At 40.6% G+C, this 12,245-nt stretch overlaps 1 protein-coding gene across 1 annotated transcript in view; it reads left to right on the forward strand.

The window, feature by feature from the left end:
• Positions 1–1,736: 1,736 nt before the first annotated feature.
• The window catches only part of slc22a23 (solute carrier family 22 member 23), a 99,907-nt gene continuing 89,398 nt past the window's right edge, over positions 1,737–12,245 (forward strand). Inside the window, exon 1 of the mRNA XM_002936427.5 lies at positions 1,737–3,267. Within this exon, the coding sequence (XP_002936473.1) occupies positions 2,743–3,267 (525 nt within the window). The 5' untranslated portion in view covers positions 1,737–2,742. The remainder of the gene's footprint in view (positions 3,268–12,245) is intronic.

A 12,245-nucleotide genomic window follows, 5' to 3' on the forward strand; every position in this document is an offset into this window, starting at 1 on the left:
CATGTCCTTTAAGGAAAAGAGCTCATTGGCCTAAAATGGTGAAAATCTGGTGCTGCGACTTTTATTTCTTTATCAGTTTTACTGGTATTTTTAACAGTAAACTGTATGATATAATGGTGCATGTGCTCAGCATAAGGTGCTTTCTCTCTGCTGGATAAACTATTACTGAACACTTAACTATAAATGTATACAAATGTTCATGCAAACCCTATATCTAGCACTAGGTTGCAAAGTTACACCTTTGGTGGCCATAACATACACATAATGTCCACTAACATCTGTCTGTACTACTTGGTTCAATTCCATACAATACTGGCCAGTGTATGGCTACTCTTTAATTTTTCTTTCTTATTTAGCAGGTACTACACTGGAATTCATTATCATTATCATAACATATTTATTAAGCCCAAACTCTGGTGTTGTATCCCTTTGAAGTGACCCAAAGCATTAGATGAAGGCAAACATGATGTTCAGTTAGGATGTAATCTGGTATTTTTTACTTTGTATTTGCTTTACTAGTCAATAATGACCACCATGAAAGCTGGTGAGGGTGAGATTTGAGGTGAAATGTTTCTATTTTACATAGCAGAATGACTGACACAACAGTGCTATAACTGGGCCTGGACTGGAATTCTGGTAAATGCTAGAGGGACTGCTGTAAAATGCTATAGACAGTCACCATTTATTGGGTGCTAGGGAGCTGTTTGGACCTTTGAGTAGCCAAAATGCCAGGGCTTATTTGAATCCCAGTCTAGATCTGGCTGTATTTGTAATGATATGATATGATGATATGAACTAAATAGGCCCAAACCAAATGTTTTAACACAAAGGAAAAGGAAAGGTAAAAGGTCTGAAACCACAGTTATATTCTATAAAATATAGCTGTACAACAAATTCTGGTAATAAAATTTAATTGTAACCGTAACACATGCATTTAATGCCACTGACTACAATACAACCTTAAATCCCTTCCTCTTGTAAATAAAACAAGACCCCATAATGCTCTGTCATTCACGTAGGGAGATGGAGTATTTTTAATGGTATTTCGGCAAACTATAAAGTATATCCCATATGTATGTAGTGTTTCCCTTGAGGATATAGCAGTGTTTATTCTCAACAGGGAACATGTCACGTTGTATTCATTCATATGTGTGGGAGCTGTCACACTGTTTCTGCTAGAGATGTTCATATATGCAAAGATACATAGATTACAATATAACCTAAAGATTCCCCAATGATGTTTGCTTACCTTTAACATGCAATACCAACATATTGCACAGGCAGTTTTGCTTAACAACATTTTTTATAAGCCTCTATTATTGCATGTATTAACTAGTGAGAAGGAAGTCTATGTAACCAGTGTTGGACTGGCCCACCAGGATACCAGGAAAGCTCCAGGTGGGCCCAGGTGTAAGTGGGCCCTCCTTATTCTAACCATTTGGCATGTTTCATTATCATTCCCTATGGGAACAAAGAGTAGCAATAGATGGAAGAATATAATCTAGCATGTAAATAAAAGAGAGTAGGAGAATAAAGAGATTGGGTGAGGAAAGGAGGAAAAATAGTTGGGAAAGTGGGCCTAGGGTCTAAGGTTTTCTGGTGGGTCCCTGGGTTCCCTGTCTGACACTGTATGTAACTCATATAATCACTAGAGTATTATCACGACAGAAGCCTCCCCCCTCCTACCTATGCAGGGACTGGGAGTTGCACTGTGCCAAACAATCAGGAGGAGGAGGAGGAGGAGGAGGGTTCATCCATTGTTAAACTGCTTTCTTCCCAGCAACTTGCCAAGCAGGCATCCCTGTACTACCTGATCCCCTCCCCAGGGAGGGCAGAGCGCCGTGCAGCCTCTGCAGGTTGCCTTTCGGTGTAAGTGGCAATACTTCCGGGGGCGTAGATTACAGATGAAAAGGCGAATGAAGAGAGAGGGAAAGAGGTGGCAGGCAATGCAGAAACTGACAGCGAGCACTGACCAAACCGGTTGGATAATATCACTCCTCTCTCGGCCTTGGCAAACGCGGAGCTGCACATTGTGTTCCTGAGAGCGGAGTGATAGTACGTGTGGGATCTACATTGCTCTGCCTGCATTGCCCCAGCGCAGGGATCCGGCAGCATTCCCACAGCCGCTGTCTATGTGAGTTTGTTCCCAGAGCCGATCTCTCGCAGTTAGGGAGGAGGAAGCGAGGGGCAGCTCGTACCCAGACTGTATCCAGGTCGGAATGGGAGTACGCGGCTTGGCGCGCTGATTGTACATGGAGCTCGCTTCCCTGGGCTCTGGGGAGGATCGGCTCTGCTGGAATAGAGGACTAAAAGGGGTAGGAAATGTATCGATGCTGCACTGTTTTCTGTATATTTAATATGCAGAGTAAGGCTTTCTGTCTATAGCAACCCACTGAATACCTATAAGAGCAGTACTCTAGCTGTTGTACTGGGCTCAATGAGCTTTCTCTCTACAGTGTATATACAGCATATGCTTGGCTGCGCACCTCAGGCACACACAGTATATACAGCATTCTGCCTGGATCCCACATACGCCTTGTAGCCTTTCCCCAGTACCCCAGGGTACAGTGACTGGACGGACAGTGTTGCCTCTCTAGCTATTCCAGCAGAAGGGGCCAAGCAGAGCAGTGAGTGCCAGGGGGCAGGTGGCTTCTGATTGCCGGCTTGCTAGTCAGTGCCAGGGCGAAGAGTGCCCGGATGGTTGCATGCTGTCACTGACGCCTTCCCCGTTGTTTGCTAAGGATGTCCACAGACCGGGATTGTGGCTGGAGGAGGCAGCCAGAGGCCGAGGAGAACGGTTCCGTGTTGCCAGCCTCCGGCTCTGTGGCTGCACCGACTGAGGAAACCCCTGCGGCTCCTGTATCCCCGGGGCGACCCGAGCACTGCTCCCGCTATAACTCGCTGCTCCTGGACTATGACGGTTCGGTGCTGCCATTCCTGGGCGGGCTGGGCTCCTACAACAAGCGGCTGGTGCTGCTCACCTGGATCCCGGCTCTGTTTCTCAGCTTCAGTCAGTTCTCGGACTTCTTTTTGTTGGATCAGCCTGACAAGTGGTGCCAGGTGAATAGCAGCGGCGGAGAGCATGGGCCCGGGAGAGTCGTGTCTCATGTGGGGAATGACAGCTCGGGGGGGCTTCTCTTGCTTCCCCCGCCACAACTTCCAACCACCCCGACCCCCACCAGCGCCACCAACTACACGGACAGCTGCCTCTGCACTAAGTGGGACTACAGGATCCGGGCAGGGCTGGTACAGAACGTGGTTAGCAAGGTAAGCAAACGGGCTCATTACTGCAGCTAATATGTCCTCCCCTTTCCCCCTATAAGCTTTTGTGAAAATGGTAATGCCATCTGGGGGTCCCCAGGCTCCACGTCTGTCTGTCTGTCCATTACTGTACTGTACATTAACCACCAATTCAGCTACATGGTTTTGCAGGTAAGAAATTAAAACAGTTTAAATGACCTTAAACTTCCCTTCCCTTCTTCCTTTAGCAAAGAAACTATATTTCAGGGCCCTTATACATTGATCAGCAATCCTGTAGGAACACCTTTAAAGTTACAGTAACACCAAAAAATGAAAGAGCTTTTAAGTAATAAAAATAGAATGCACTGTTGCCCTGCACTGGTAAAACTGGTGTGTTTGCTACAGTAACACTACTATAATTTATATAATAAGCTGCTGTGTAGCAACGGGGGCAGCCATTCAAGCTGGAAAAAAGGAGAAAAGGCACAGGTTACATAGCAAATAACAGACAAGTTCTGTAGAATACAATAGTGTTTTATCTGTTATCTGCTATGTGCCTGTGCCTTTTCTCCTTTGAATGGCTGCCTCCATGGCTACATAGCAGCTTATTTATATAAATTATAATACACTTTCTGAAGTAAACACACAACTTTTACCAGTGCAGGGCAGCAGCACATTATATTTTAGTTACTTTTATACACTTTAATTTTTTGGTGTTACTGTTCCTTTAAGTAGCGGTGACCTTAATTCTCCTAGTGACAGGAACACACATAATAGCCTATAATCCAATCAACTCACACTCTGAAATCCTTTTGTTGGGAGCCCAGTGCCAAGAAATACATGGAAACATAAGAAAATGGGAATAAAAAAAGTGAAATCGGATATAACCCAGTGCAGTGTAAAGTGACTTCCCAAATAATCAGCGGAATGGTCTATTGTTATAAATATGAAGTGTAATGATTTGCACCAGAATTGCACATTTCCCACTCTTAGGGCTGACAAGTGGTTTGATTTCTAATAGGGATGCATCAAACCCAGGATTCGTTTCGCTATTTGGCCTTTTACGGCTGGGTTTGGATTCGGCTGAATCCATGGTCCTGGCCAGAACGAATTTGAATCCTAATTAGAATATGCTAATTAGGATTTGGAAAGGTCACTGTTGCAGCATAAACACAGAAGTGTAAAACTTTTCGCGGCGCGCAAAACTGATTCGGATTTGGTTTGGTATTTGGTCGAATCCCTTAACATGGAATCAGGGGTTTGGCCAAACCTGAAAAACTGGGTTCGGTGCATCCCTAATTTCTAATGTGGCAAAGAGCTGTGTAGTGCCATGGTTTGTCTTCCACTGACTGAGGTGGCCAGTGGCGGCCACTGGTGGGAACTTTTGGGCTGGTTGTGCCTGGGCCAGGGGTATTGAGTTGCAATGCTTCCTATTCCTGACAACGGGAAGCAACCCATGGGGATCCTTAGCGTTGAGTGGTGCTGAGCAAGTTTCATTGTGTGCTGTAACCCTTATTCATCCTGCCCTCCATTTCACATCCATCTGGCAATGAAGATACAATATAGGATTGCCATGTCCTTATATGAATGTACCCTTTTTTCACATGATAACAGAACTAGGCACATGGTAACAAAATGATTATTCATTTCATTTACTCTTTTCCCGCTGAGAAATCTATAACTCCATGCTATTTCACAGTGATTTCCCCTCACCTCTTGATTTTCTTTTTCCTTTTTTTTTATATTGTGTCTATTGTATGTGCTTGTCTGCATTTTGGTTACTGCACATATTAATTCTATCCAGGAATGTATAGCAGTACTATATCCAGAATGGTTAATAAATAAGTGTTTTTCCTTTTAACTCTGCCTGTTAATAATTTAGTCCTTGTGCATCAGTAAATATGTCTGGTGTGTCTTTATTTAATACCATTGGGAGACCCTCTCGTCTGAACATCTGTTCTCTCCCTGTGGGATGCCCTGTAGGTCTTGTAACCCAGTATGTTCATTACAGAAACCCTTCAGTGGCAATCGCTTTTATTTTTTTTCTCTTTTGCAATATTTCCATTGAACTGAACAACCTTTACATTATATGCTTTAACATGTTCCCCTGGCATTATTCATACATTTAAACTATGTTGCATAGTGCTTGAAAGAAAACTGTTATCTACTGTATTGTTTGAAATTTAGCAATGTAAATTTACTAAAGGATTAAATCGTATAGGAATATTTGATACTGTGAGTGCTATCAGGCACCACAGATAATAGGTGCTTTCCATGTCTACTGACACATTGTCAAACTATGATAACTCTACCATACTGCCTCCCATCTATTGTTTCTACAAAAGGGTGGGTAGCCAGAGCTTCACAAATGTCTTATCTCTGCCCTTTTTAGGGCTCTAGCACACAGGGAGATTAGTCACCCGCGACAAATCTCCCGTGTCTCGGGTGACTAATCTCCCTGAAAATGCCATCCCACCGGCGAAAATGTAAATCGCCAGTTGGATGGCACACGCGGCGACGCGATTTCACTGAAATCACGCAAGTTTCCTCCTTTTCCGCTGCGTGTGCCATCCCACCAGCAATTTGCATTTTCGACGGTGGGATGGCAGATTAGTCGCCCGCGAACAGGGAGTTTTGTCGCGGGCAACTAATCTCCCCGTGTGCCAGAGCCCTTTTTAATAATTGAACCTGCTCCACCATGCTTTTCTAAGTGCTCTGGCACACGGGGAGATTAGTCGCCCGCGACAAATCTCCCTTGTCACAGGCGACTAATCTCCCCGAACTACCATCCCACCGGCGACTTACATGTTCGCCGGTGGGATGGCAACTGATGGCAACTCATGGCAACTCAGGGAGATTTGTCGCGGGCGACTAATCTCCCTGTGTGCCAGAGCCCTAATAAGATCATTTCAGATTATACTAGTTATGTCATTGAATATAATCTGTTTATACCTTTTCAGTAGCACATCAGATTCTTACTAGCTCTGCTTCTAGTCAATAAATATCTTTGATATCCCCTTTTATAACTGTATGTATATAAAATTTGATCTTTCATTGTCATGATATATTTGCTATGCATAAGATTTATTTGAAAGCTTGACTTCCGTAGGTTTGTTGCTGAGTTAATGAACGTTATGCATGTTTCGTTTTTGTTTGTAATCTTTTCTGTTACTTCTTGTCAATGTTGCCTGTTGTGAGAGTACAAGCACCTTTCCTCATGTGTATACTGTAAATCAGATAAGTGAGTCAGCGGAGACACTTGCTAGGGACACAAAAAGGAGTGTTCTGCCTGCGTAACTTGTGAGTAATTCTGAACTCTCAATCATCAATGCTGGCCATGGGCCAAGCTTTGCATGACTGTACGTACAGGCAATATTGCATTAGTAGCTCTGTAAGCATAACCAGAAAATCAAATGTGAAATACAGTACCAAGGGACCCACTTTCTCAGTGTCGGACTGGCCAACCAGGATATCAGGAAAACTCCCTGTGGGCCCTCCTACTCCTGAACATTTGGCCTACTTCTTGGTCATGGTCAAGAGGAGAAATAGATGAAAGAATAAATGCTAGCATGTAAATAAAAGAGACTAGGAGAATAAAGAGTTTGGGTGAGGAAAGGAAGAAAAATAGTTTGGAGAGTGGGCCTATGGTCTAAGGTTTTCTGGTGAGCCCTGGGGTCCCAGTCCGACACTGCACTTTCTATCATATAGACAAAGCAATGATCCAGCCCTGTGTTCTGTTTGTTCTTCAGCAGAGTAGGCTTTATCAGAATAACCAACACAAAGTAAACAAGTCCTTTTAGATTTTGCCAGTTGGTTGTGTTTTTTTTTTTTTTTGGTAAAATTCTGCCTTTAACTGTCAACTCTATAACTGTTTAACTTTAAATGTGTTGTGATTTGAGCAGCCAAATGTGCTTTTTAACATAACACATTATGAAAGTACTAAAATTCTTTATCTGCCTTAATTTTCTTTAGTTCTGTCATCAGTGAAGTTGGGATATTTGTGAAAGAAATCTCTAGCCCATCAATCTCAACCAGCGTATAAAGCCTCCTGAGCTGACCTAGAGTAAAATAAAGCTGCATAAGTTTACTCAAAATGTTCACATATAAATACAAACTCATTTGATTCTGAAGAATTCAATATCCATTGTTTGCTATAGGTACGATGGGGTATCAGTACAGTAACTATTATAGGTGTTTTTTCCTATTCCACCCCAAATGCTAGAGCATTCTCCCTGACATCTTGTGACAGATTTTCATTCTGTGTTTACAAAAGTAATAAAATGCATCCTATCGCTTCTAGCTAAATGAAAGGAGGTGATGGCATAGTTGGCAGGCTACACTGACTAAGTGCAGTTGGCTCCAGTAATGAACAGATTTAGCATAGAAGCTTTGTATATGTAAATGTTCCTAATTTGTTAAAAATGTTGGCACATTTTCTTAAAAAGTATACTTGTTTATTTTTCTTTCTCTCTGCTTCTTCATTTAACAGTTACCAATGCACATATGACCTCCAGTGCTGTGAAAGATAAAATATTTTTTTCAACACAGACATGGCTGATGGCCATAGCTATTTTAAATAGCTGTAACAAATAAAAGTTTGAGGTGATCTCAGTTTTCTTTAATTTTACTTGAGAGAAATACAATGACTTCAGGCCTTGATCCTTCCAATGCTGTTTCAAACTTGTTAAATATGTAAGCATACATATATGTATAATGTGTATTGGAAGGTATATGTAACAAGCAATATTCCAGCTGTTGCTTATCTACTACTCCACGACAGCTAAAGTGAGAATGTTGCGTGCTGAACATTATGTTCCTTAACAAATATGAAATCATGAGGTCTAAGTTCAAACAAATTCAAATAATTAATAAATACATCTTCTGTTTGCTTTTCCACTTTTGTTTTAACTGATATTACTCAAGTCTATACTAACTACTTCAGGTATCTGAATAATGTCACAAGGCCTGAGCATCTGTTTGTGTTGCATTTATGTATTTATATTTCTTTATATAAAGTGAATTTAAGAACTGAATATTTATCCAGCTCAGCTAGAATATGTTGTGTACAAAAGGAGTGGAAATTTGCTCATTGCATATTGTTTGACATACAGTTTATAAACAGAAATCTAACCACACCTGTTTTATACCTAGTCTTCCTTACATAGAATATAAAAATGGGACCTCCAAAAATACCCCTGGACTTTTTTTTTTCATAAAACATATTTCTGTCCTGAGCCATGACTATCACAGTGTATTAGTTAATCTGGTTGTGTCTATCTAATAGCCTTTTCATTTTGTAGCCTAAATGTAAAAGCTATAGGGAATGGTAAGAGGGGAAAGTGCTTCCTGAAATACTGCTCACATTAATAACATAACAGTGTTTTTCAAATAGATTATAAAAGGTGTATGGATCACCCAGTGACACACAGCCAGACCAAAAATACATTTAAATGCCTTTCAAAATATAAAAGATGCAGCAAGTGGTTGACTTAATCTCAGTCTGCATCAATAAAAGATTAGGAGCCACTTCAAATGAGAGGTACAAAAGGTTCTAGTAAACTTGGCAGCCTAAACAAACTATTTTGATGAGGTTTAAATGCTGTGCATTATTAAAGGAAAATCAGTTTAATAAGTAATGGTTTTCCCAAAACATGTCCTTGAACCCCAGAACTGCAGAACTGATCACCAAAGAGCTCTCCAAACTCTTTGGCATTGCAAAATCCAATAACAACTGCAAATTGACTTAGCTTGTATATATAGCATACTAAAAGTTGTAAGACGAACTTTGTTAAAGGGGAACTCCACCCAAACACAACTTGAGCTTTTTGAAAAGAAAACATAATTTGGAGTAACTTTGCAATATACATCAGTTAAAAAATATGCAGCCTTTTCATGATTTGTAATATAATAATAATATAGTTTAGAACAGTTACCCAGCAGATAAAAACAGTTAAAAGCTTAGCCCCTGTTCTACTGTTGATCTGACTGACTACTTTGAAACAGAGTCCTCCAAATCCCACAATTGCCTACACTTGTCATGTCAATAAGGAAAGTAACATCACCGTGCAATGCACTGTGGGTTTTGTAGTTCCTGCATGCTGTCTGTAGGCTGTGGAGAAGTTGTTACAATTAGTTACATCAATGTTTTGTTTCCTTCTCCCCGCTAGGATTTCAAATCATGCATAAAGAGAAGATGAATTGCAGCTGGATTTCATGAGTGAAACGCCTTTTCATGAGTGAAACTTATGTATTTGACCACTGCAAGCAGCAGCTGCTTGCATATACCTTCTGTGTTGTATACCAATGTTGATACTAATCAGAGCATGGGAACCTATTTCTAATGGGCTGTTTTAATGGATCTCACAAGTACAATGTTCAGTTCACTTTTAGGTTGAGTAAAGTGAAAAGCATCCACTGTACAGAGTGCAGTAAAGGATACATTACTAACATTCCCAGAACGTACATACCCACAAAATCTATTAATCTCTACTAGTGTTCTTTGCTAAAAAAAAAAGTAGTATTAGCCACGTATTGCTGAGTTTATGCAGATCTATGAAAAGAGAGGAAAATGTATTAAGTGCAATTAGTGTGATGCTTCGCCTGTGCACTGGAAATAAAACGATTGTATTTCACAAAGATAATTCCTCCTGTATAATAGCTCTGTGGGATGGGTATTAAGAGGAGATGCATTGTTTGAATTATGATACTTAATTATGTCTCCCTTTGAGAATATTTCTTCAACCAATGTATTGTCCTTTATAAAATATTTACAGTATCTCTAGTACAGTCTCTACCTAATAAACAATGTAGCTGGATTTTGGCGAAAGACCTCCCATTATTTAATATCAGGAAGGCAAAGCCCACTAATAAAACTGCAGCACGGTGTAAGCTTTACTAACATCTGTTACAGATCATCTTTATAATTTGGTTTGTTTGATTAGAAAAATTTTACTGATAGTTGGGAAATTGTTAATGTGTTAAAAATCAAACTGTTTGACTGGCCCTTAATATCGTTTCCCCCTCTCTTGTTTTCAAGTAGCTGCTAAGTAAGCCAGATGGTAGAGTTTCTAAACTATTAGAATTTGATAAATTAGTTGCAATTAAAGATTAAAATCAACAAACATGGGGTAGATACTAAGGGCTCTGGCACACAGGGAAATTAGTCGCCCGCGACAAAACTCCATGTTCGCGGGCGACTAATCTCCCCGAGTTGCCATGACCCGCCATCCCACCGGCGAACATGTAAGTCGCCGGCGGGATGGCACACGACGCGGCGGGCCGATTTCGGGAACTAATCTCCCCATGTGCCAGAGCCCTAAAGCAGCTACTACTGAGAAATGCCAGCAACTAATGTATCAAGCAAGTGAGGAAATACAGGACTACCACAAATCCGGGCCTGAGGACTACTGAAAATATCTCTTAGTACAAAGTTGATCCAGGGAGTGGTCCAATTGCCATCTTTCAGTCAGGAAGGAAAAAAGAGGCAAATTGGAGAGGTTTCAGATAGGTTTTTTTTTGCCATCCTCTGGATCAACTAGCAGTTAGGCAGGTTATATATAGACATAAAAGGTTGAACTTGATGGACACGTGTCTTTTTTTCAACCTATGTTAATTTTAGCTTAAATGTTACAAAAATGTGACAGTACATGTTGATTTGTTTCTTAACACATTACTTTATCTAGTGCAGACTTTGCAACATTTATTAAACTCGTGCATGCAATTTAGAGGTTTTATTTGTAGGTGAACTAACCTCTCCCTTGCTCCACTACTTTGGGACTCCATTTTAGCATTTCTGTGCTCCTCTTAACTGACAATTTCAAAAATTGGGACTCCTATATCGAGCATGATCATTTTATTTAAAAATATCTTTTGCCTTCATTCTGTAGGGCAGGGGTCCCCAACCTTTCTTAATTGTGAGCCACAGCCAAATGTAAGAAGACTTGGAGAGCAACACAAGCACCATAAAAGTTCATGGAGGTGCCAAATAAGGGCTAAGATTGGCTATTAGGTAGCCTCTATGCACACTATCAGCTTACAGGAGGCTTTATTTGGTAGTAAATCTTGGTTTTATTCAACCAAAACTTGCCACCAAGTTAGGAACTCAAAAATAACTACCTGATTTGGGGCACTAAGAACATGTTGTTCACCCACTGGTTAGGGATCACTGCTGTAGGGAATTGTGACACAGCTTCTAATGATATATTATCTAAGGTTCCACTGAATACATCAGGCTGTTTAGGGATTTGTTTTGTATCAGTTATGTTTTTGTGTTCTCTGTTGCCTAGAACTGATAGTGAACAGCCTGTTGCAAAAACCAGAACAGGTAAAGGTTTCTACATGCACAGAACATAATGATCATGTTGTCACTTCAAATGATGAGTGTTGTGTAATAACCCTGAAGGTATTTGAAGAAAGGCAGGTTTTTTTTTTTTACATGACATCACTGATATATATTCAGTAGGCCATGTGAATTTGTGTGTTACATGTTTTCCCAACAGCGCACTAAAAGTTAACCTGAATGTGAACAACCCCTTTAAGCTACAGTGCACCGACTGAGAAATAGCAGCAGGTGATGTACTGTATACAGACTTTTGTAAAGACTGAAGGGAATGTTCACCCAGAAACTGCAATTGTAAATGTAAGTGCTGCTGAAAACAGTACTGGCCTCATTTTTATTTTCATGAAAACATTTATGAAGCGCTAACAGAATTCACAGCATAGTACTGTATAAGAGTGTAGATATAAAACAAATGCCTACCAACAGGAGCTAAAGAAGTCTCTGCCTCTTAGAGCTTACAACTAAAACAATGTAGCAGAAGCCAGCTAGTTAGCAGACCTGTAGGATAACTGACATCTGCTGCTTTGTTTTAAGAATAGGAACTAGCCATAAGTGCAGAAAGTAATACCCTTTCTAGTCTGCAATAAAATTTAGGGAGCAAGAAACCCCCAACATAAGTGGTGTAAAAAAAAATATATATGCAACATATACATATACAGTACAGTAC

Source organism: Xenopus tropicalis, chromosome 6 (assembly GCF_000004195.4).
Source record: "Xenopus tropicalis strain Nigerian chromosome 6, UCB_Xtro_10.0, whole genome shotgun sequence".
Taxonomy (NCBI): Eukaryota; Metazoa; Chordata; class Amphibia; order Anura; family Pipidae; genus Xenopus; species Xenopus tropicalis.